At 36.0% G+C, this 25,328-nt stretch overlaps 1 protein-coding gene across 1 annotated transcript in view; it reads right to left on the reverse strand.

The window, feature by feature from the left end:
* The window catches only part of LOC124367432, a 91,984-nt gene that overhangs the window by 26,709 nt on the left and 39,947 nt on the right, over window positions 1–25,328 (reverse strand). The window contains 7 exon segments of the mRNA XM_046824241.1: window positions 2,313–2,519; window positions 2,522–2,553; window positions 3,275–3,435; window positions 13,669–13,901; window positions 19,051–19,219; window positions 20,135–20,295; window positions 20,400–20,666. Of these exon segments, the coding sequence (XP_046680197.1) occupies window positions 2,313–2,519; window positions 2,522–2,553; window positions 3,275–3,435; window positions 13,669–13,901; window positions 19,051–19,219; window positions 20,135–20,295; window positions 20,400–20,666 (1,230 nt within the window).

The following is a 25,328-nucleotide window of genomic DNA, read 5'->3' on the forward strand; positions in this document are numbered from 1 at the left end:
AATTGCGTAGTTTACAAACAATAAATTTACAGGTAAATGTCCAGTTTGGTTGTTAGTTTTGCTCTCTGTTCAGGTATTCTTCTAACGAGTAGAATGGATTTTGCAGCAGCCACAGCTTCACCTCCTTCTTGAATTTTGCCGCACCATGTCCCTTCAGGTCTTCTGGCAGGTGGTTCCACAGTTTTAAACCCATGTAAGAGGGCTTCTCCTCAAATAGAGAAAGTCGATGCCCAGGAAGATGAAAATCTGTCGCTCGTCTTGTGTTGTAATGATGTGTGTTACATCCTCTGGGAAAACCTCTCTCGTGCACACAGGTTACTGCCTCCAGCACGTACAAGGATACAACCGTCAGAATTGAGAGGTTGATAAAAGCTGGTCGACAACTCTCTCTTGGCTGTAAGTCAGCAAGTGTTCTCACTGCTTTTTTCTGTGTTACCAGCACACGTTGGAGATTTCCTGCAGATGAATTACCCCAGACCAGGAGACCATAGCGAAGGTTCGATTCAAATAAAGCAAAGTAGGCTGTTTTTGCAGAGGGTACATCACTTATTGATTTTATTCTTTTAACAACATACAGTCCAGTACCTAATTTCCTGCACAGGTTGTCAATGTGCGTTGTCCATTTGAGATCTCCATCTATTGTCACTCCCAAGTACTTTGCCTCTGATGCTGCTTGGACGTTAGGCAGGTGCACAGTTTGTTCCTTTTTTGGGCCCAATATGAGTTGCTGGGTTTTAGCTTCATTAACTACCAGGTTATTAATATGGCAGTACTGTACCGCCATGTTCATTGCAGTGAATGACTCTATCTCCAGGTTTTCTGGGGTTCTATCGGCTAAAAGTAGAACGGTATCATCTGCATACATCAGAGTTGTAGCAAATTCATCTAAGTACTTAGGTAAATCATTCGTAAATAGAGTAAAGAGTACAGGACCCAGAACTGATCCTTGGGGGACGCCCCTTAGAACTGGAAGTGGACTGGATCTGATGTGTGCAATTTTATTGTTTTGAGTATGCCGGATTTCAACTACCTGTTCTCTATTGGTTAGGTAACTCCTGAACCACTCAGCTTCAGTGCCCCGTACTCCCATGGTATTTAGTTTGGTCAGCAGTTGTTCATGGTCAAGGGTGTCAAAGGCTTTGCTTAAATCTAGGAATATTGCTGTTGTTGTATTTTTAGCTTCTATTTGATCTATTACGTATTCAATAAAACTAATTAAAGCTATCAATGTAGATTTATTTTTGGTGAAACCGTGCTGTTGATCAGTAAGCAGATTATTGTATGTCATGTAGTTTAGGAGACGATTAAGCACAATCTTTTCAATAACTTTAGAGAATGTTGAAATTTGCGAGATTGGGCGATAGTTTGATGCTTCAGACTGATCACCTTGTTTAAAAATGGGGATTACTTTAGATAGTTTTAGTTGATGTGGAAATCTACCAGATTGGAAGGACATGTTTATTAGAGTGGTTAAAGGGTAGGCTATTTCATGTTTACAAGCCTTCAACAACTTTGGTGAGATTTCGTCAATACCTGCAGAGACTTTAGCTGGCAGTGAGTTGATCGTTTTGATGACTTCTTCAATTGTTGTGTCATAGAGATAAAAAGAGCAAGTGTCAAGCTGCTGAATAGGACTAGGAGTTCTGTTCTTTAGAGGGTTGTTGTTTAAAATAGCAGAGTCAGCCATGGTCGTAAAAACAGTGTTGAAATGTTCCACAATTTGCTGAGGATCGTTGATAGTTTTATTGTCAATTTTAAGTTCTTTCAGTCCTACAGACGATTTCTTGGTTCTTCTTTCATTATTTATAATATTCCAAAGGGCTTTAGTTTTATTTTCTGAACGTGCTATTCGGTCGACCGTTGACTGACGTCTGAGTTCTTTTATCTTCAAGTCATAATTCTTTTTCTTAGTAGCAACTAAGAAAATAAAAATAAAATTATGTATACAAAATATTACACGATTAATACCAGACTGCAAACACTACAATTTAACCATGGCATGCTATAAGAAAAGTTTTCTTGAAATACACAGTGCCATTTATTAGAGCTGAACATTATGTGTAAGGTACCCGTTGAATATAAAGTAGTCACAGGTATTGTTAGTCAAATCTTGGACTACGTGGACAGATAGAAGTATTCAACAATATTGTTATTTAGCAGTGTAAGGGTGTGCATGTAAACATGTATTTACTATTGCTACTTACTATTCAGAATTACATAAATAAATAAAATATGAATATAAAAAAAATTATGTACAAAGCTAGCATTAAATGCATAACGGGTGCACAGTACACAGCTCCAAGATAACTCACCAGTAGGATGACCACGGAAAAGGAGAGGCACATGGCTGGTAGACGGCAGGTTAGGAAAGGAGCATACGGCTCCTTAGCCCCCGTAATGACATTGATGCGTACTTTCTTGTGGCGTATCCTAGCCAGCCGAGCAAGGTACTGCGGCCTCGGGTGTTCCGACTGAGCCGTGTAGCCTGTCAGACCCCATCGGTGCGCGATGGACGCGGAGAGTACCGCTTCCACAGCTCCAGGAAGAGCGTTGCTGCAGCCAATAATAACTGTTTCAGCTGATTTTGTAATATTCTTGCTTATCAATTCATAAGTTGAATTTGTTTAACAGGTAGTTGTGCAAGTACACCAATTTTCCTCTTCTAATTAATTTGAATTATGAATGCTCACAGAGAAATTTGTCCATCAAAATTCACCTCAACTCACCCTAGTACCAATATGAAAAATAATGTTGAAATGAGTTTGGCTATCTATAATTGATTGTATTGGAAGATGTTTCTACACACAAAGTCATTGAAGGAAAAAGAAAGATATGCTGGACCAGAGCTGGGGACAACGGAAGCAGATACCTCCAATTTTAATCTCGGACCAAAAATACTATGTTTAAATTTTAATATCTTGTTAATACTGTTCATAAACTATGAATTTCTTTTGTAACTATTACAATTTAATTATTTTAATTTACTCCAATATAAAGTTAATTTATCTTTTCTATATTATTAATTTTAACATTTGCATGTGATTTGACGTCCATAATCAACGATAAGACTATTACGAGAATTGATTTGTATGTATCCGTCCTCCAATTTGCCGCCAACTCCTTTGAAATTTAAACTGCGTAATGTCGATCTGGTACAAAATTAAAAAATATAGCTTAGACTTTGTTTCAGACAATTTTGTGTACCAATCGTCTCATCTAAAGCGACAAGTTTTTTAAACGTTTCTTGTACTGAACTAACTAAGTTATGACTCACCCCAGAAGGACATGAAGATGGCAAAGACGACTGTGACAGGATTGTCGAAGAGATATGTGATGCGGGCATAAGTACAGGTATCCGACAGTTTCCAGTAGTCGCAGGTTCGGTCGCAACGGGGACACATCACAATGTCCTCCGACTTGTCGCAGATATCTGTACTGCACAACATATCATGAATTTACACTGTAAACTTGTCGCTAGTGAGGAGCTAAGGCTTAAGAGTTCTTGTGCACTTGAGGTTGGCAACAATCATGTTCGTTGCTCTCTGTAATCTAAAACTAATTATTGGAGCCAAGAGCCAATATGCATTGTATAAGTACACAATCATGTTCATGTTGCTCTCTGTAATCTAAAACTAATTGGAGCCAAGAGCCAATATGCATTGTATAAGTACACAATCATGTTCATGTTGCTCTCTGTAATCTAAAACTAATTGGAGCCAAGAGCCAATATGCATTGTATAAGCACACAATCATGTTCATGTTGCTCTCTGTAATCTAAAACTAATTGGAGCCAAGAGCCAATTTGCATTGTATAAGCACACAATCATGTTCATGTTGCTCTCTGTAATCTAAAACTAATTGGAGCCAAGAGCTAATATGCATTGTATAAGTACACAATCATGTTCATGTTGCTCTCTGTAATCTAAAACTAATTGGAGCCAAGAGCCAATATGCATTGTATAAGCACACAATCATGTTCATGTTGCTCTCTGTAATCTAAAACTAATTGGAGCCAAGAGCCAATTTGCATTGTATAAGCACACAATCATGTTCATGTTGCTCTCTGTAATCTAAAACTAATTGGAGCCAAGAGCTAATATGCATTGTATAAGTACACAATCTGGTTTTCTTGAAATCGGAAGAGAAATTTCCCCTAAAAACGAAATAGGTCGTCAGCCGTTATAGTTTTGGTGGAGGTTAAAATGGGAGGGTATCAAAAAAGAAAAAAAATCAAAGATAACTTTCACCAAAATAATATTTTATATACTTTGCCACACTTAAGATTAACCATCAGACACATAAATAAAATGTTAAATCCAGCATAAGACAACCATTTACAGACCCTTGCAACTGGCAAACTTCAGTCTTTTATCTAGTTGTCTGATAATGTATAACTGTTATTTACGAGTCTGGTGGTAAGCTTTTAAGTGTATCAAGTTAGGAAAAATACAACCTGAGAAAAAGTTATTTTTTTGTATTTTTAACCTTTTTGATGCTCTCCCGTTTCCACCTCCACCAAAAGTAGTATGGCTGACGATCAATTTCGTTCTTAGAGGAAATTTCTTTGTCAATTTCAAGAAAACAAGGATGCATGCTTGTGGCTCTCGACTCCTAGACTAAAAAAGGCTATTAAGTTATGAATCTTCTATAGCATAGCCTATCCTCCGTTTTAATTTTCATTTTTGAGTCAGTCATGTTCAGTTTGTTATATCAGGAAGAATGCATTGCAAGAGAATACAGTTCTCGTTCTCCAGAAACTGAATATGTTCCTGACTTGACTTTTCTACCAGTTTCAGTCATCGAAGTAACAAACACTATATCTTCTCTTAAATCCAAACCGTCCTCTGGAATTGATGAAGTGTCCTCCATACTACTAAAACACTGTAAGGAAGAAATTGCACCTCCACTTACATTCATCATAAACCTATCTCTCACCCAAGGAATCTTTTCCAAAGCATTAAAACTCGCAAAAGTCTTTCCTAAACTCAAAAAGAATTCGAGCCCCTCAATCGATAACTACCGCCCCATATCCCTCCTATCAACAATATCCAAAGTAATTGAGAAAATTGTCTTTGTCAGACTCTTGAACCACATGACAGTAAACAACATCATCACAAGCCAGCAACATGGGTTCCCCAAAGGCAGATCAACAACTTCTGCCATAATAAATTTCACTGAGCTTGTGCTGAATGAAATAGAGGAAGGAACTGCCATCAGTGCATTTTTCCTGGATTTCAGTAGAGTGTTCGATTGCTTGGAGCATGATCTTATATTAGAAAAGATGAAGAACATGGGGATAAGAAGGATCTCTGGAAAGTGGATGTCAAGTTATCTAAAAGGCAGATCACAAACAGTAGAGATAGCATATACATTAAACAATACAATTTATAAAACTAGATCGCCACCACTTTTAATTGTCAGAGGTGTTCCCCAAGGCTCAGTTCTTGGACCAATGCTTTTTATTCTGTTAACCAATGACCTCCCAAAATATCTACATGAGTTCTGCCAAGTCATGATGTATGCTGATGACACAGCCTTGCAGGTGGCCGAGAAACAAATACCAGAACTTGAAATATCTTCTTTTGTAGCCCTGGACATGGCAAAGCAATAATGTCACCAAAACAATCTTATATTAAATGAACGCAAAACCCAAAAACTGAACTTAGGAAGAGCAAGTGCAGTAATACATGGCTTGCCAGATATTGAATTGAAAAATGAAGCTAACTACCTAGGAATCATCATTGACAACAATCTAACCTGGACTCCACATGTAGACTAACTCTGCAGAAAGCTCAGCAGTAGCCTATTTGTATTAAAAAGAATAACAAAAATGAGCAATCTGGACACAGCAAAAACTGCTTATTTCTCACTCTTTGAAGCACATCTAAGATATGGGTTAGTGGTATGGGGAAACTCTTCCATCGGGAATCTCCAACGGGTACTAATACTTCAAAAGAAAGCTGTGAGAACATTGGCAGGACTAGACCCAAAGGCTACTTGCCGGCAAGCTTTTCAAAATTTTAAAATTTTGACTGTGATATCTCTGTTTGTGACAGAAGTGATCTGCTATGCTGTCTCACAGAACATTACAAGACTGGGAGAAATGCACCATTACAACACCCGGAACGCCATGAACTATGCTCTGCCAATTCATCGCCTTGCTTTGTAAGAGAGGAAGCCAAGCTATGCAGGACCTGAACTCTTCAATATTCTTCCAGACCATCTGAAAATAAACAGTGGACAGAAATGCTTCAAGAAGAAACTCCAAGAATAGTTTCTACAGAGGACATTTTACTCCCTTGAAGAATTTATAAACTGGAGGAACCAGTGCTTAAAATGGTTTATCCACTGTTTTCTACATTGCTGACTAATATCCTAAATTATTACCTTTACCTACTTGACGCCAATTCTGTAACTCTATGTACATGAATAAAGAAACTGTATTGTCTATTGTCTCCACAGTCCAGAAAAATGCAAGACAGCCCACTCAATGCTTCTGGAGATCCTGGCTAATAGTTACTTACTAGTTATGTAACACAGCTTACCCAGACAGATATGAGTATCAGCCAAATTACTCAAGTGTGGAACTGGGATGAACCCTACTTATCTCTTATGTAGTCCAAAATCTGAGTCACTGTAATGTAAGGTATTAGATTAGATAGATTTAGTGAACTATGTTGTTTCACAACAATACAAAGCTAGTCCAAAGAGATAAGCTTACACAAGTATTGTTTTTTGAAAGTGACATTAGAAAACAATAATTTATTTCATAACCAACATGAAGGAGCTATTTCAGAGTTCAACAGACAATTTCCAATTTAAAGCAAGAATAAAATTTCACAGTCTTTACATAACTGGTTTACGCTGAATTGCTGGCAACGCATAATGATTTGATTATTACTTTATTAATTATATTTGATAAGTGACTTTTAAGAACTGATTGTGTTGCAATCATTCGCTCAATAGCACACAAGACGCTATTGTAGAATTTACACAAATAACACTCGCGAGAGGGAGAAAGATGAGAGGCTAACTACTCAAAAAAAAACTGCTTAGAAAGCAATGGGTTTAGAATTTACTTTGGACCACTTAGAGCTGTCTCCATCCTGGATAGAACATAATAACTAAATAAGATAGTAGGATTTCTTCGAACATTTGCCATTGTTGTGTTACAAAAAGAATAATACTATGTTTTGAGGATTGAAATCTACCCTCTTTTTCAGGAATCAAAACCCCTAATACATAAAAAACTTAGTTACTAAAAAGTGCAGCAACAGACTGCCACTCAAAGGTATAGTTAAGTGATACGTCCTCAGTGGTACGAGAACAGCATGAAGTAAGACTGGAGAGAATGAACCAAAGCGATGTCACTGAACTGGAGCGAAGAGCAAAAACATGTCACACCTGAACTAGCGAAGGTGGAACACTGACGAGGTGTTATAGCACTTTTATATACTGGGGTTTTTGACACCTGAAGAGAGTAAATTTCAATCCTCCTTTACTTTTGTAACATATAACGATGGAAAATGTCCAACATCCTACTATCCTTTCAAATTATCCATTGTCAATAACAAAACTTTAAACTAAGAAGTACCAGAGATAGCTGAGAGAGTGTGACACTATTCTCATCTAGAACAATTACTTGATCTGCCTCTATCTCTCTCTTCCTCTCATTTTGTACTGCATTTTATATTTAACTTTTAATTTACAAATTACATTGATAAATGAATTGTACTATGAACCTATTTTAAAGACTAAGCACTGATGTTTATTATGTGGTTATTTGAAATTAGCGAAACCAATATTTGTATCAACATGAACTACCCCTTTATCTTTGACTACTTCAAAATGCACATTGGTAATATCTATTTCTGTACAACAGTTCTGTACACGGACCTGTACAACATGTTGTTATTTATCTATACACAGCTAAGCGTAACAAAAGTAACTCCTGTACAAATTCTGAACTATGAGCTACAATAAATTCAAAACATTTGTTCCTGCATTCAAAATTTACGATACTTTATCGTCATTTTGCAATAGACATTGCCACTATATCCAATCACGTGGTAACAATAGCAATCGTCTAACCATAACATCATTGATAAAAACACAACCAAAACCTAAAATAAACCTGATAAACTCTGACTAAATACAAGAAACAGTTCAACTTGTGAAATTTAGCTCTAAACCAATAACATTTTCACATAGGCTAATAGGAGGAGGAGTGGGGATGAACCTGCATTAGAACACGTGTGTGCGTCGGCTCCTGAATTTTTAATCGCGTTTGACGGGTTCTAATAGTTTTTATGTTTTGAAAACTATACGTACGTGACAGTGTAAGATTACGTTACCGTCTTATCGGAACCAATAAGTGCTGCCGGAACTGTAGAGAGAGAAAACCTAATTTAAGCCATTAATGTTCCGGTCTCCGCCTGGTCTTCGGTCAGGATCAAAGGTCAAGCGAGTGCCTCTACAATCTACTGATAAGAAAGGTTTGGAGCGCTCCTTATCTGATCCGTCCGCCTCACCTTCACCGATGCCTGGAGGTAAACAGACCCCGACTACGGCCCACCAATCCATCGAGGCGTGCGTGGGGGAATGTCTTTCTCACGCCGGCGCCGTTGACGCCCTTGTGGCAAAACTGAAGGTTGTGGTCGAGGAAGCTGTCCAGACTGCGCTCTTGAAAGCCAATCAAGAGATCAGCCGACTCAGCGAGGAGCTGATAAAACTGAGGACGGACATGGTGAGGATGGAGGTGGCGCACGCGGAGCGGGTGGATGACTTGGAGCAGTACACCCGGCGGAGCAACGTCCGTGTCTACGGTGTACCCGAGGAACAGGGGGAGAACACCGACGCCCTGGTTGTGAAGCTCTGCCAGGAGAAGCTGGGGCTGGAGATGACGGAGGCGTCAATCAGCCGCTCCCACAGGGTTGGAAGACCTCAACCTCCAGCGGCTGACGGCAGAACCAGGCCTCGGGCAATAATCGTCCGCTTCGTGAGCCACCGGGACCGCCGAGCAGTCTACGCCGCCAAGAAGAGACTGAAGGGTACCGGCGTGGTGGTACGCGAGGACCTGACGGCGCGGCGCCAAGAGGTGTACCGGCGGGCGGTCGAGGTCCATGGGCTGCGCAGCTGCTGGACCAGCGACGGCCGAGTTATGTGGGTGGACAGCCGTGGACACAAAGGCAAGGCTACAAGGTTGGCGGACGTAAAGTAATGTATTGATTTAAAGTAGCTTAAATTAGAAGTATTTCATTTTTTTTTTTTTAATTTAAAAACTATTTATAATTTATTATGATTTTTGTTTTCTATAGGTAAAGTAAAAGTAAGGCTTGATTTTTTTTCCTTTTTTATTATGTATATATGTTTGTATATATATATGGTAATGTACGTGTTATTACTTTATATTGTGTTTTACACTGCACTCGGTTTTGAATAGCATAAAGAACATGTAATAAACCATTAATGATTTTAAATAGAAAACATTATCAACACTGCGATCTACATGGGAAAATAACTTTTGTTTTTCTTTTTCATTTGTGTTAGCACAAGATCTTCTTTATTTTGTTAGTATCTTATTATTTCGACTACCGTAATTAATTATATAAATTTATAAACCTTTAGTTTTATACAGCATTTTATTATTGTATTCCATTGTTATAATTATTTTATTATTGCACCCCTATTTTATTTTATTTTATTTTCGCACAAGGAGCCGTACAGCATGTAACTGTGTTTTGGCTCAGGTAAAAATAGTTAAGAGCATTATTGAGTGGATGAGTGTGTGTGTGAGTGTGTGTGGGTATGTCAGTGCCGCGGCCGCGGGCCGGGGCGGGCGTGTCGCGCCACCGTGGACTGTGGACTCAGGATAGCGGGTCCGCACAGCTGTCGCCGCGCCGACCGAGAGGTCCCCCTCCCCACCCCGCCTCATCCCTCCACAGCTGATATCTTATCTAGCTCCTTAGCGCCTTACCCTAGACACTTGAAAGCCGCACATATTAATGCTCAGTCGCTGAGGGGGCATATTGATGAGATCAGAGAAATATTTCGGCCTCAAAATTTTGATCTGATTGGCATTTCGGAAACGTGGCTCAAGCCGAGTATTCGTATAAGTGAGGTGGCCCTTCCCGGATATACTCTGCAGCGGAACGACAGACTGGGAAAGACAGGTGGAGGTGTTGCGGTTTATGTCCGGGAGGGCTTGAGATGTAAACAGCTTGCGTTATCTCCATCTGAGTACTCGGCCAGGCCCGAATTCATTTTCATTGAAATTGGCTTGTCTGGTTCGGATGTACTATTACTGGGAGTGTGTTATCGCCCGCCTAGGACTGGTCATCTGGCAGACTTTGAAAATGCTCTCTTGCAACTTATGCATGGATATAGTCGAATATTGATCATGGGCGACTTCAATACTGATTTACTGAAAAACAATCACGACTATGACTATAGACAACTGACTTCTATTCTCGATTCTTGTAATCTGACAATACTGCCACTGGAACCGACACACCACACTGCCGGATCTGACACTCTTCTTGACCTTATGGTTGTTTCAGAACCACAGCATATCGTCCTTCATGGGCAACTTCCAGTCCCTGCCATATCAAAGCATGACCTAATCTATTGTGTTTATTTTGTAAATATACCTAAGGCTCAAGTTAGATTCATAAAATACAGAGACTTTAAAAATATGGATGAGGCTGCGTTTATGTCTGATATTTTGATGATTTCATGGCAAAACCTTGAAAACCTTGAATCTGTAGATGATATGGTGGATGATTTTAATAAAACCATCATGGGTGTTTATGACAAACATGCACCTATAGTGACAAAGCGTATTAGTAAAAGGCGTCCAGTGCCCTGGATGACAAACGAAATTCTCAGTCTGATGGCACGTCGCGACAGTCTGTACAGGAGAGCGAGGCGCTCCCAAGATCTTATACTTATGGACCAGTACCGTGAACTTAGGAATAGGGTTAAGCAGCTTCTACGCAATTCCAGACTGAGATACACGCGAAGTCTTTTTGAGAACAGAAAACAGTCGTCAAGCGACTTATGGCGAAAAGTTAAAAGCCTTGGGGTGGGAAAGCAACGTGAATCACATCAGGTCCATATACCATTGAATGAATTAAATACCTTTTTCACTTCTTGTAGTCCAACTATCAACCAAGGGCAAGTGAATGACTACTTAACCTATCTTCATAACTTACCTGATCACAGGCGAAATTATCCTGAGTTTACTTTTAAGCCAGTGATACAGGGTGACGTGTTGAGGGCTATACGCCGTATCCGCAGCAATGCTGTTGGGTGTGACGGTATTCCAATACGCCTCATTAAAAATATCCTCTTTGCTGTCCTCCCTATTATTACTTTAATCTTCAACACGTCATTAAGAAGCTGTGTTTTCCCTTTTCAATGGAAGTCTGCCCTTGTCCTCCCCCTCAACAAGATCTCAGCTCCAGTGTCATGCTCGGATTACAGGCCGATAAGTATTCTACCTGCACTATCTAAAGGCCTTGAGAGAATAGTGCACTGTCAAATTACTGAATATCTGACTAACTATAACATATTAAGTGACTACCAATCTGGTTTTCGCACAAACCACAGTACTGAAACTGCACTGCTAAAGGTAACTGATGACATACGACTTGCCATGGACCATAGACAGGGCACAATTCTTACTCTCTTTGATTTTTCTAAAGCTTTCGACAGCGTAAACCACAAGTTACTGTTAGCTAAATTAAGGGTAGTAGGGTTTTCTGATCATGTTCTTAATTGGCTGAGATCATACCTGTCAGAAAGAAGGCAGTGTGTCAAGGTTGCTGACGTAACTTCGGACTGGGGGTGTGTTACTTGTGGGGTGCCTCAGGGTTCTATCCTGGGTCCCCTACTCTTTGTACTGTATGTAAATGACATTCACAGAGTTCTCAAATACTGCAGGTATCACATGTACGCTGATGACCTACAAATCTACTTGCACTTTGACGTTAACTCCATTAACGACTGCATCAACAGGATGAATGACGACATTAAAAATATTGTTTTATGGTGTGGAAACCATGGGCTTACACTAAACCATGCAAAAACCAAACCAATACTTATATGCCACACACGTTTACGGAACTTTCTGGACCCGAACACTATTGAATCCTTAATTATTGACGGAACTACTCTACCATACTACGAAACAGTGAAAAATCTTGGTTTGACATTTAACTCGAATTTGACTTGGACGGAAGCGGTGAGGGATATATGTAAAAAAGTCTTCGCATCTGTCCACTCACTGAAACGCTTACAAAGATTTCTACCTGAACGGATCAAACTACTGTTGACAAAATCACTAGTACTTCCACACTTCAATTACTGCAACTCTGTGATGAATGACATGACGGTAGCACTTAGTGAGAAGCTGCAAAGGACTGAAAACTACTGTTTACGTTACGTTTATGATGTGAGACGAGACCAACACATTACACCGTACTATATTCAGGGAAATATTTTGAAATTAAAAGAACAACGATCAATCAAAATACTAAATTTAGTTCATTCAATTTTACAATCTGGATTTCCAAAATATTTTTCAAACTATTTCCAATTTATATCTCATGATAGTGTAAGAAGCACTCGCTCTGGTTCTCGTACCTTAAGAATGCCCCAACACAGGACTGTAGTATTTGATAGATCGTTTCAAGTGATGGGTTGTCGTCTGTGGAACTCCCTCCCCCAAGAAATCACTTCCATTGAGGGAGATCGGCGGTTTGTGGCGGCACTGAAACGTTTGTACCATGAACGGTTGGTCGGGGCGGGTCCGTCCTAGGGGTCTGTGGGTGTGGTGCTGGCATTGTGTGTGAGGAGTGTGAGTAAGACAAACTGCATATATATTATTTATTTCAAAAATATTCTTATTATATATTTATAAATTATTGTTATTAGGTATTAATTATAGTTTTTGGTTATTATTAAAGATGGAAGTTGTAGTATTATTTTGTGTCATGATTGTATACTTATATTTTTATTTAGAAGTATCATATTTATAATTTTTTAGTGTTTAGATTAATGTTTGATTTAATGTATTTAGTAAGGTATATTAGTTTCAATATTAATTTGGTTAATATTTGTTCATATTTGTCATGTTGTTTATTGTTCTGCTTATTGATCAGACAGGTTAAGTGTAAGAAAGGGCCATGAGGCCCTAACTTTGCCTGTTTAAATAAACAAATTTTCATTAAAAAAAAAAAAAAAAATATCAAACTTTAAATAACCATGTATGGAAAAATACCCATTATTTTTAACCATCTACCTATTACTAACTTATATCTACTTATATTAACAGTTTAAGCTTCTCGAGAAAACTCAGTAAATAGCTGTATTTCAATCAAAATATGGCTTTTTGTTTTGTCCAATCTAACAGATACCTGTTGTAAATTAATAATTCTTGAATTAAAAGTATGGATAAGTAGTAGACGTTTGAAATGATTTTGGTTTTCTACCTAATTAAACCCCAAAAATTATATATTTATACTAGAGAGTCCTTCTTAAATGTTTTTATTAAGGCTAAACAATAGACTGATAAATTACAATATGTGGCACTCTGAGTACTCAGAACCTTACATACTACTTTTTATTTGTTTTATGCCAATGTACGCTTGTACGCTGAAGTGTCACCTGAGAGTATCCGTGAAGATGGTGAAGCAGCCGTAAAGAAAGCAGATGAGGCCGACAATGGACGCCGGGATGAGCATGTGTGTGTAGAAGCCGAGCCAAGCGAAATACAGAGCGAACCTGACACCGAAGTACTCCTTGATCTGGTCTATCGGCTGGTACATGATCCATTTGCTGACCTGCGCCCACTCCGTGTACAGGAGGTGCCTTAGAGATCCAGGAACTTGGTAGTCTCCCTACACCACAACACAGGCGCAAATGTCTTTACGCATTCCAAAACTAAAACTAATTAAATATTAGCAAATGAAGGTGAAAACCTCAAAAACAGTTGATTATAAACACCGAGATTTGTAATAGTTTCACTTTCTAAAAATGTGAAGAAGATCCTTCTTTTTCAGTTCACTTGGAACAAGAACAAGCTATGTACTCTAATTGGACTTAAGGATCTTTGCACTCGCATCCGGAGTGAGAGGACATTGGGAATGGGTAAGATTGGAGGTAGAGGGCCACCCCGTGTTGAGATTCTAAGAGAAGGGATATCGGGCTATATCTCATTCATGTCACTTTGGAAGAAGGAAAGTTAACTCTATTCTTCTCCAGTAAAAACAGGTAGAGGACAGTTACTCCTCCATATTCAGACTAGCAACTGTCCTTAACCCTTAAGGATCTCCACCAACTCCCCCGCAGTAGAGTAAATCTATCAATCTACCCTCCCACTCCAATATCTCGATGTTTGCGTTAGTGATGTGCCACCTCTGGGGACAGCCATAGAGCTGCCAAAATTGACAAATGGTTTTTGCTGCATCCAGAGTTAGTTAACCCTTTTGATCCGGGAGTTTTCGCATGGGCGTCTGCCCACGTCCCGGTGTCTGGCGCTCGGGTTTCTGCCCCAGTCCCGGCCAAGATTTATTGAAAATGTAGTGCTTTGGCAAAAGTTACACAAACTTTTTTATTAATCAATGGATTTTATTGATTCTTTTTTTAATATACTTCTCTAAGACTCTACTACAACATAAGCCCACCTAGAATTATAATAAAAATTGCACACAACATTTTTAAAAAAAAAATGATACTTACCAAAAAATGTTTTTTCAAAATTTTCTGTTTCCATTTGATATAGAAGGCATAAAATGAAATTTCTGCTCAAAAAATGAAAGCATTATGTCCTTGTACATATACACATGAGTTGTATTCTAAATTTTGACTTAGTTATATTCACAAATAACTGAGATACAGGTTTACAACTAAATAATGCACATTTAGTTCCACAGGCACAACATTACGAAAAACACATGAAAAATGTATATACAGATAAAATTAAGTATTGTCACTTGCTAAGTTACAAAATTATAAACAAAAAGAACATGAATAGTTATATTTTAGCTTTCATCAATTGCTTTTATGATGATCTTATTGTTACAAAAAATGTTTTTCTGGTGTGTTCACTAACACTTGTGCAGTGGAAAACACTTTGTGTGTAGGCCTTTTTTACATTTTTTACAAATGTAGCTCGATTTCTTCCTCTTGCCACCCAGTCTGGTGATGGCTGCACTGCAAAACACAGCAATTTCTTTCCTTTTTATTAGGAAGTTTTTCAAAAAAAACGGGGGTAGTATTCCAGCATCGCCTCCACCTTGATTTTCATCATCACTGACATCGGTGTCTGGAATCGGGTGTCTCTGTTCTTTGAAATCAAACCATTCAGCAGATAAACTGTCAACTAGAGTCACTAAAAATTTTAGTCTAGTCATAGGATTGGTGGTATTTTGTTTATACAAAATATATGAATTCAAAAATCATCCTGGATAACAAATTGAAAGTTAATTTTTTCCAAAATTTGGCCGACCTGCGATCACCCATGTATTGGTGTAACATTTGGTCATGGCCATCCACACCGCCCATAAGTTATTGTACTCTCTTATTATTTTAGGTTTAGTAGTAGTAATGTATATTTTATTTCCTCGTTTTTTTGATTTTTGTTGTTCTCCAGCTTTATACACAGTTGATAACAACATTACAGGTTTTTTTTGTGTTTTCCTTTGTCTTAAAAACCAAGCAACAGCATTGAATTTTTCCTTTTGTATTTTCTTTCCCCAATTGTGTAATTTGTTTTTATTTCTTGAGGCACACCCTTCTTCTGTTCATTCTAATTGTTCCAGTCAAATGGGTACACTTAGTGTACAAAGCTTTGGCCAATCTAAACAGAAGTAAAAAAATTATCAACAAATATATGAAAAACCTTTGTATAAACATCCAGCTACATCAAGAAGTTTCATAACTACATTGTAGGCCAGGCCTGTTTCCCTTACATGTTGTCTATCGGTATTTTTGCTCCTTTTTTAGACAAAAAAATGCACACAGTAGTGGGTTACTGCATCACACAGTACCCACAACTTGATTCCAAATCTATGGTGCTTTTTAGGGGAGATACTGCATCAAGGGGTTTTGGCATTTAGTCGGTATAATACTTTCATCAATAGAAAGGCACATATTGGGACTATAATGGTGCTTAGATATCCTATTCATATGATCTATTAGGGGTTGCACACGGGCACAAGGGTCATAATTTGGCTCCTTAGGGTTTAGGAAGGTTCCGTGTATCAACCATATGGAAAATATGCCAAAATTTCTTGAAATCTATTCCTACTCATCATTCTCCCGAACCAACTACAATTCTGACTGTTAGATTTCCACCAGTAACTTGCATAGGTAGGTTTGTGATTTAGACCCATATTTATTAGGATACAAATATAAAAGCCTGAATTTCTGCAGTTGTAACTTTTGACCCATGTTCTCAAACTATTATTCGGGTCCCAAATTAGAATTGTAATTTCTGACCAACTTCTTCAGCGTACATATTTGTATATTTTTACAAACATTTCCATCAATGTAACTGTGAAAAACAGCCTAAAGTAAGCAATTGATGGTGTATTCATGGGAGGACAATGTTTCAAGCCGGGCAATTCTTAAAAATGAAAATGAATGACTATAACCTGGATCATTTTCTGCAGTAACATCAATCCATCCTTCATTATTTTCTCCACTGGAATCATCAGTTGAATTACCATTAGTATGTCTAGGCCTAGGCCTAGAAGGTTGTCTAGGTTGCTGATGTATAGTAGTAAGCCTACTCCTTACATTTTCACCATCAATACTACTCTCAGATTCACTTTCCGATAAAATCCTAGGCCTACTTACAATTGGAAGAATGTTTGATGATGGTCCTGGTTGATCTGGATCATATGTGGGATCATTATCCGTGTCATCCCACTTCAGAGAAAACTACTGTCAACTTCACTGCCAAAATTATTCAAGAAACTCTCATCACTAGAAAAGTTTTCTTCTTCATTTATCACTCGACTAATCGTATTGTCACTAAGAGGTGAATTTGCCGTTTCATTGTAAATAACTACAAAGAATCATAAACTCATTGTAAATAACGTAACCAATAAACTTCCAAACAATAAGGTTAACTACAGCTCATAACAAACAGACGATACACTCACGACTGACGACGATGAGAGCAGACAGCACATGGCACCGAGCAGCCACAGCCTTCTAGTTTGAACGAAAAACATCGTTGCCAAATTGAACTAAAAGTTCCTTTACATATTATAACTTTGTAAAGGTGTTCATTTACAAATGGTTTAATATAACATAAAAAAGTATTCAACCGATTATATTGTATTAAAAAAAACATTTTTGTGAACGTCCGGAAAATCGGACGTTGGGATCGAACGTGATTTTTTAAAACGTCCGAAATTCGGACGTTGGGATCGAACACGATCTTACAAAACGTCCGTAAAATCGGACGCTGGGATCAAAAGGGTTAAATGGAGGGTATAAACTATCAAAAAGTGAACCCTCTTGGGGATGAAGAAAGTTCTTAGAAGATCAAGAAGAGATTGTAGAAAACAATGTGTGCAACACAGACTGTACAGAATAATGAAGTTGCGATGGGGATAGTTTTAGCATGTTACAACAGAGATCATAGTATACAAATGTACAAATAAACACCAAAACTGAAGATTTCTTAAACAAGAAGCTGTACCATCAAATAGGCACATAAACACCACCATAATTGAGAAATGTTCCGTTTGGATACAGAACTACTCCCCTTCAGAGTAAAAATTCACCAGTGTTGAATTGGAAATTCAAATAACATTTGATACTAAAAAATCAGACAATGTGCCCCACAAAATTTCAACCAGACAATTAATGGAAAGAGGGTAAAGGCCAGAAATGAATCCAACAATTCATGAATACTTTCCAGAAAGTATATTGTTGTAACTAGAAAGTTGGAACCACCTCATTATCAAGTCAAGCAAAATAAAATTCAAAATAATACTGAAGGGTCACAAAAAATAATGGCCATAAAGAAAATGTTTTACAAGACCTGCACAGGCTGCCACACTTTCACTTAAGTATCTGTACTAGAGAAACACAACCCATTGATGGATTCCAACTATAAGTTACCATATGGGAGAACTATACTGTCATATCTATTAATTATTAGCAGCATACAAGTCAAATGGTTCATCGCATTTTAAACATCCCATTAAGCTCCCAAAATAATGAACAAGAAGTCAATATTATAAAACATACTGCCAGATCCAATGGTTTCAAAACAAATCTAATAGACAAATTCATTTCTAAACATATGAATAAGAATTGTAAAAAACAAAGGGTCACAATTCAAAACATAAGCAAATTAAATGTTATTTTTACTTGCTTTAACTTTTGTTGACTTTTAGGCTTTTATACACCTGTTGATGAGACTTTCGTACAGAAACATGTAATAGTGATTCTACAACAGATGATTTTTTGAAATGTTAAATACCACATATTTGTCTACTGAGTTTCATCTATTTTTGTATATTCCACGATTACAAGATACCAAGCAACAAAACGTCTACATGAAACTGTACTTGGTATATGCACAGTCAAAGTTGCAAGAAAATTAAAGCATGTATAGTTTAAAGTTTTGTATGTTCCACTTGGAGTGTTGTATAATGTATCTTAGATGTATATATAATTCAAACATGAACAGATATATTTTTATACTAAGTTCCGACTAAATAATAAATAATAGTTTAGGACTAGTTTAATTAGTACATTAATGTGATCATAAGGACTAAATAAATTTATATATCAAGAGATAAAATAAAATGGACAGAAATTATTAAAAACACACCATTTTTATCCTTGTGTCAATAAAATCAAGGTAAACTTAGAAGTATATCTTTTCAAGAGGTATCACCATGAAAGTTTTAAAATGGTTCAAATGTAAATATTAATTTCAAACAAGAGAAAAACCGGTGGGTGAGATAAAATGGACTCAATATTTTAAGTATTCAATATATTGTTGTTCTATGTGTCACATACGTCATGGAGGGGATAAGCTGCTCTGTACACTCCATCGGCGAGAAGTTTCTTGATGCCGACAGACTGAGCGTCACTCAGGTCCTCACTAAAGCTCTGACGCTCCAGTATGAAGTCCACCACCAAAGTTCGAACTGCTGCAGAGAAGAAATCTTCAGAGTATTCATCAAACCTGTGACACATAACAGTATAATGTACAGTAACAGTTTTAAATATGTTTACATAATGCTAATGTGACATTTCAGCAACTATTTAAGGGTTTCAAACTTCCTTGTCATTTTCTTCCGGAACAATATTGTCATTTCTACTAGTTTAAGGACTTAATCCTATCTCTCTTTAATACATATGCTTCCAACTTGTCGCTTAAACTACAAATAAATTTATCATTTTTTATCAAATTGGCCTTTTTCACTTTCATAAAAACCATTTTGTATTTTTTCACTTCATTTAAAAATTTTTTTTATTTTAAATCTTTTTTGCATTTTTTCTTAGTAGCTCACACTTATATACCTGTTATCAAATTTACTTTTTTACCTATCAATGTTCTAAAGAGGGATCCTTGGTTAACGTTAAAGACAACAACAAAAATTACAGTCATCACCTGAACAACTTCTATTATTAACCCTCAAAGCACTGAAGAAAATTTGGCCTCAACTCAATTAGCGCGCATTTAGAGACTTCAAAAAAATCCGGTTTTAGCCAAAATTTAAAATGTTGTGTATTTCTTGAAAAAAAAAACAACAAACAAATTTAATTTTTAAGTTCTGCTGGTTTTACACATAGACGCACTAGGCATGTACATGTGGGCGTGCCATAATACTCAATGGGTAAAGAACTATGTTTAAAAGTGCAGTTTCCTGTATAATAAAGTAAGACAAGATTCTGTACATTTTCTTGCTTTTGTTTGTTTTTCATGGATGTTGTGACAACCCAATGATGCGACATAAGGGAAACACATCATATTATAATGCTACAACTAACTCTAATGAATATGGAGTTAACATTAGAAATGACTCGATCTCTCCTCATAAAAAAATACCTTTATTAGCAATAATTATATGATCTGATAGTTATAAATATTACCCACAGGTAGCTCTTGTCACGACTGTACTCTGCCGAGGGGTGAAACTTGTCCTGCGGGAACACTGTAGAGTCCAGGTTGACACAACTGGTCAGTTTGGACAGCAGAGAGCGCACTTCTGTGATCAGGTTGAACTGAGAGCCCAACAACTCGTCTTGACCTTCCAACTGTAGACATTGTAATGTTACCAGTACCCAGACTTGTTAAACATCTCTGTGAATAATCTAATAAAATATTTTAAAAAATAATTGTGTGAACTGTATAAACTCACTTCCTTCATGGGCATGCGCAACTTCATGATCTCGCAATAACGGCAGAGCACCTCGTGCGGGGCGTGTATCTTGACAAAGTGGTGTCTTTCCACATCCTCTCGTTCCAGCTCCAGCCCCTCCATCTCCAGGTGTCGCTCGAATATCTCCCGTTTGGCCTGTGCCTCCTCCGCATGGCGCACCTGCACCGGCTTATGTGGCATGGGCGACATCCATGCCAGCACAAAGTCCACACGCCGCGCGCCGTCCGTGAACATCTTAGGACATGACTGCACAGAAATCAAAAGTTTTATTGGCCATTAAGTAGTCCAAAGGTTACAATAGGCTTCGTCAAAATAATAGTGGTATAGCTTGATTCAAGTGGTATCGTATAAATATATACTAGTTTCCAATGATATCTATTATAATAAATACTTTTATCTACTCAAATACATCCAGAACACACAGAGACATGGAATTAAAATATAAAATTTAAAACAAATAATAAATTATGGAATATCCTTTTTTTATTTACAACATATCACATTTCATATAATTCTCAACACTGTAAAATTCCCTAAGCTGAAGTCACTCTGACACATTTGATCCAAATTCGCCTTGCCATGTTGGGGTGGAACATACAAAACTTTAATTGGCAAGTTAAGAATGACTCAAAATTATTTCTTAGGTATAATCTTAAAAAAATCTAAAATAACACATTCCTTTCCGTTATACCAACATTTAAAAATTCTACCCATTCAGCACCTATTCATTTTTAAAGTCTTGAGATTGTTTTTTATTAGAAGCGGAAATAGAGAAAATATTATGCCTAACCACCCACATAGTACAAGAAGTTTTGTAAATAATTGTTTCAAACTGCCTAAAGTTAATAAAGCTATTTTCCGACATTCCTTTCAATATTTGGGACCCAAATATTTTAATAAACTACCATTACAAGTCAAAAGTACGAAAAACCTCAATCTTTTTTGTAAGCAAACAATCACTTGGCTTTCTTCTCAGCGGAATGTAGAATACTTTAACAATGTATTAGTTTAAATATAGTGTTCATTTTCACAATATAAAAAATAATATGTATGTGTGATTATATGTGTGTGTGTATGCGTAAGTATATATGTGGATGTATATGTATGCATGTGTGTGTGGCTATTAATGCATAATTTTGTCATTTTAGTTACTTTATCTCTTTCTATTATTTAAAAAATCATTTATACTATTTATTTTCACTAATATGTAGATAGATATATATATATATATATATATATATATATATATATATATATATATGTGTGTGTGTGTGTGTGTGTGTGTGTGTGTGTATATATTTTGAAACCCTCAGATGTTGCGGTTGGCGAAATACTAAGTAAAGTATTATAATGCTAGACTCTGTTTCACATGTAAAAACTATATTTTTTATTTTTACAACTGGCCACACTACTGGTTAAAGTGGCCAGTATATTTCTCGCCTTTTTCATGCATGTATTTATGTAATAATTTATGGGAAATAAAATTCATTTATTCATTTATTCATTCTAGGTAAAGATGTAACAAAAAGATGAAGCTTACTAAATAGTTTTTTTTCAGAAACTTTATTGAATTGAATTAAATTTATTCACATATTTATACGTTATAATCAGTTGACAAAAAATATATATATATATATTTATATTTATAAATATATTGATATATATATATAAAGTTAAAAGTCCCCACAAAGACTACATTATCTGTGAGTGGGGACAAGTACCTTTATCAGTCTGTTGGTATCTTAATTATCCATGACCAACTATTGCTTATATTAACTATTAATTAACTAATAACTAACTATTAATATTAATTAACTACTGCTGGTATTTGTGGCTTTCGTGGTATTTATCTAGCCTTATATTAGGAGTTCTTAGATTATCGTTTCATCTGGTATCATACTCATGGAGTGTACATTGTACTTCAAATCTATCTTTATTTTCTTTTACATATACATTAGGTTATAGAAAATATATGTACATGTCAAGGTCATAATTTTAAGCCTAGAAAAATGTCTGCAAGACTCTTGATAAGATAATTTAGCAAATATTTTAATAGCTATTTTCTGCCAAATAAAAACTGTTTTTGATGTACTGGAATTAACACAAGTGGCTATGAAATAAGCCGTTGTACGTCATTATAAGTGTTTCTAAGTTTACACAGCACTTCAATTTTCTCAGCAGGAAAATCACCCTAGATAATCTTTTACATAGATTATCAATATGTACATTCTAGCACAATTTTATATCTAGAAAGAAGCCAAGTAGTTTTACAGGTTTGAATAAACTATCATTAATCTAATTTCATTTCATAATTTTTATTTGACACAAAAATGTACATCGTTGATAAAGTCATAAATACAGCTCATTATTACAGCCACGTCAAAATCTTAAAAACAACAATAACGAAGCCTATACAGCACAACAGTGATGGTAACAGAATAAAAAAAAAAACAAAAAATCCATATTTTAATTTTTAAAAATTCAATTAAGCTATAAAATGGATTCCCCAACAGGCAGGAATAGAATTTTTTTTTAATCTGTCAAAGGGATATAAGCTAATTTGTCTTACAACAAAATTATAAATCTTCAAAGATACCACAACATGGTTGTTAAGGGTTTAACTTAACCGACATTGAAGGAAGAATCTCGGAGCATTGGAAAAAAGGTTAAAGTTACTATCACTGGTAAATGAATAAAACATTTTCCAATATAAATTTTATTATTGCGCAAGGCCTTTTCGGAATCAATTAAACTTTGTTTGCATATTTCTAAATAATAGATATTATAATAACATATGGTAAAAGATTTGGATATATTATGATCAGTCAGTACAAAATATTTAAACAGAATTACACTTTAATTCATAACATATATATAAAATGTTCACTGTTGATGCAAAGTTTTAGAATCTTACTTTTCGATAAAGATTATTAAGTTAGTCGAAGATATAACATGTGGCTGCATATAAATTAATCCATATCATTAAAGCCATAATAATGTAAAGTTAAATTTAGCACCCAATTATTTAATAGATTAGATGGAAGGAAACATTCTACAAATGTATATTAAATTTCTGTTTTTTATCTAAGGCCATAACATAAATATACAGGGTGTTTAAAAGTCATTCATTTCTTACGAATGGGGTCAGATAGACGAATTTAAATTTGGTACACAGTTGTAAAATGTTTCCCTCCAGATGGTACAGAATTTAATTCTTTGAGCACAGAAGGGACAGCACGTGGAGGATGTTGTAAAAAGTAAGTTCAAATGAATGGCCATGTTAAATGGTAAATAATTTTAAAACCTGTTTTTTTCTGAGTGAGAAACTGTACATTTGGACTCACCCTATTAAAAATAGCGACTGGTTAAAGTTTTAAAGTTGTGATAATGGAGAGGGAATTTGTTGTAAAAGCCAGCCATGAAGTTAGGTAATTGATTTTAGAAATGGTAAATTATCTTAAAAATATTGTTTACATTATTAGTACCATTAAAGTTTAAGGAGAGGAGGGGTGTCTGAAAAATCTGATTTTAGTGTTATGTAATCAAGAGATGACCCCAAATATAAAAATATTGATATAAGTATTAAAATAATAATAATTATCAATATATTGACTTTTTAATAATTAAATAAGTATATCATTAAATATATTTCTATATTGCGTTTTTCATTGACAACTGCTCATATGTACACTTACAATTTTCTTGTAATGGTAAAATTTTTTACATATATAAAAACACACTAAACCCAGCTAAATATTACCATGAATACTCCTATATAGTAGGGTTTTCATACCTCTGATAAACACTTTCTGGAAATGAACAGCAACAAGTAAATGACTGTTTACAACTGGTATCGATTAACTAAGTTTACTACCTGTAATCTACTTTACGTAATTCCTTCCCTGATAAAATTTTTATATGATAACAGTATTGAGTATCAATAGCGATCACTTCCAAATATAACCTATCCCACACTCTTAAATGGAAATATAGAGCTCTCTCTCCCTCTCCCCTCCCCTCATCGCTCCCTCCCTCCCTATATATTTAGTCTATTGTTGCTATAAATCAATATTATACATCATTTTCATAACACTATCAAACATTTTAAAATTCTATTAATTCAGTTTTAAGATAAATCTGAAAAACTGAGAAAAAATTAATAAATTAGGTCAGTGGTACGGACCAGGGTGAATAGTCAAAGGACTCAGTCAACTAAATGGCTCATTAGTCTTATCAGTTATTACCCATTCCTATCCATGTGTGTGATAATCGATAAAGGTGTTAGATTGTCAGAAGAGGTAGACAAACATTATGTACAGTCCAAACAAGTTTTGAAGAAAAATTCATTTCCGTGCAGTATCATTGGGCAACAACCAACAGTTACGTTGTGCACATAAAGATGGATCGAGGTGCATTGGTACCAATTTTTGACATTGGTAACAATGGGCAAGATCTTACTTCCACCAAGTTCTGTGGTATAAATATACAAGACAATCTAAAGTGGTCTATACATACCGATTATGTTGCAACCCGAGTAACTAAAGGTTTGTTCCTGTTAATAGTGTGTCTTTGTTAGATTATTGGTAAGTGTTCAACTGTGTATAAAGATATGCAATTTTTCCGGTGAAGAAAACTATCTTTATAACTACAGTATTGCCCTTAATATTATATATTAATACTAAATATCATATAAACTATTTTATTACGTTTTAAAGCTATAATCTTAGTTATATTTATATACAGTGCAATGAGTAAAAGATAAAAATACAAACAACTCTCAATCTCACAGTTCTTAGCAAATTTTCTATATTAGTCGTGTATAACAACAAATAATAACCAAGTACCATACATATGTTTATTCCTAATATCAACTCCTATACTTAAACACAACCAAGTTTTTTCTGTAGT

This window comes from Homalodisca vitripennis, chromosome 8, assembly GCF_021130785.1.
Source record: "Homalodisca vitripennis isolate AUS2020 chromosome 8, UT_GWSS_2.1, whole genome shotgun sequence".
NCBI lineage: Eukaryota > Metazoa > Arthropoda > Insecta > Hemiptera > Cicadellidae > Homalodisca > Homalodisca vitripennis.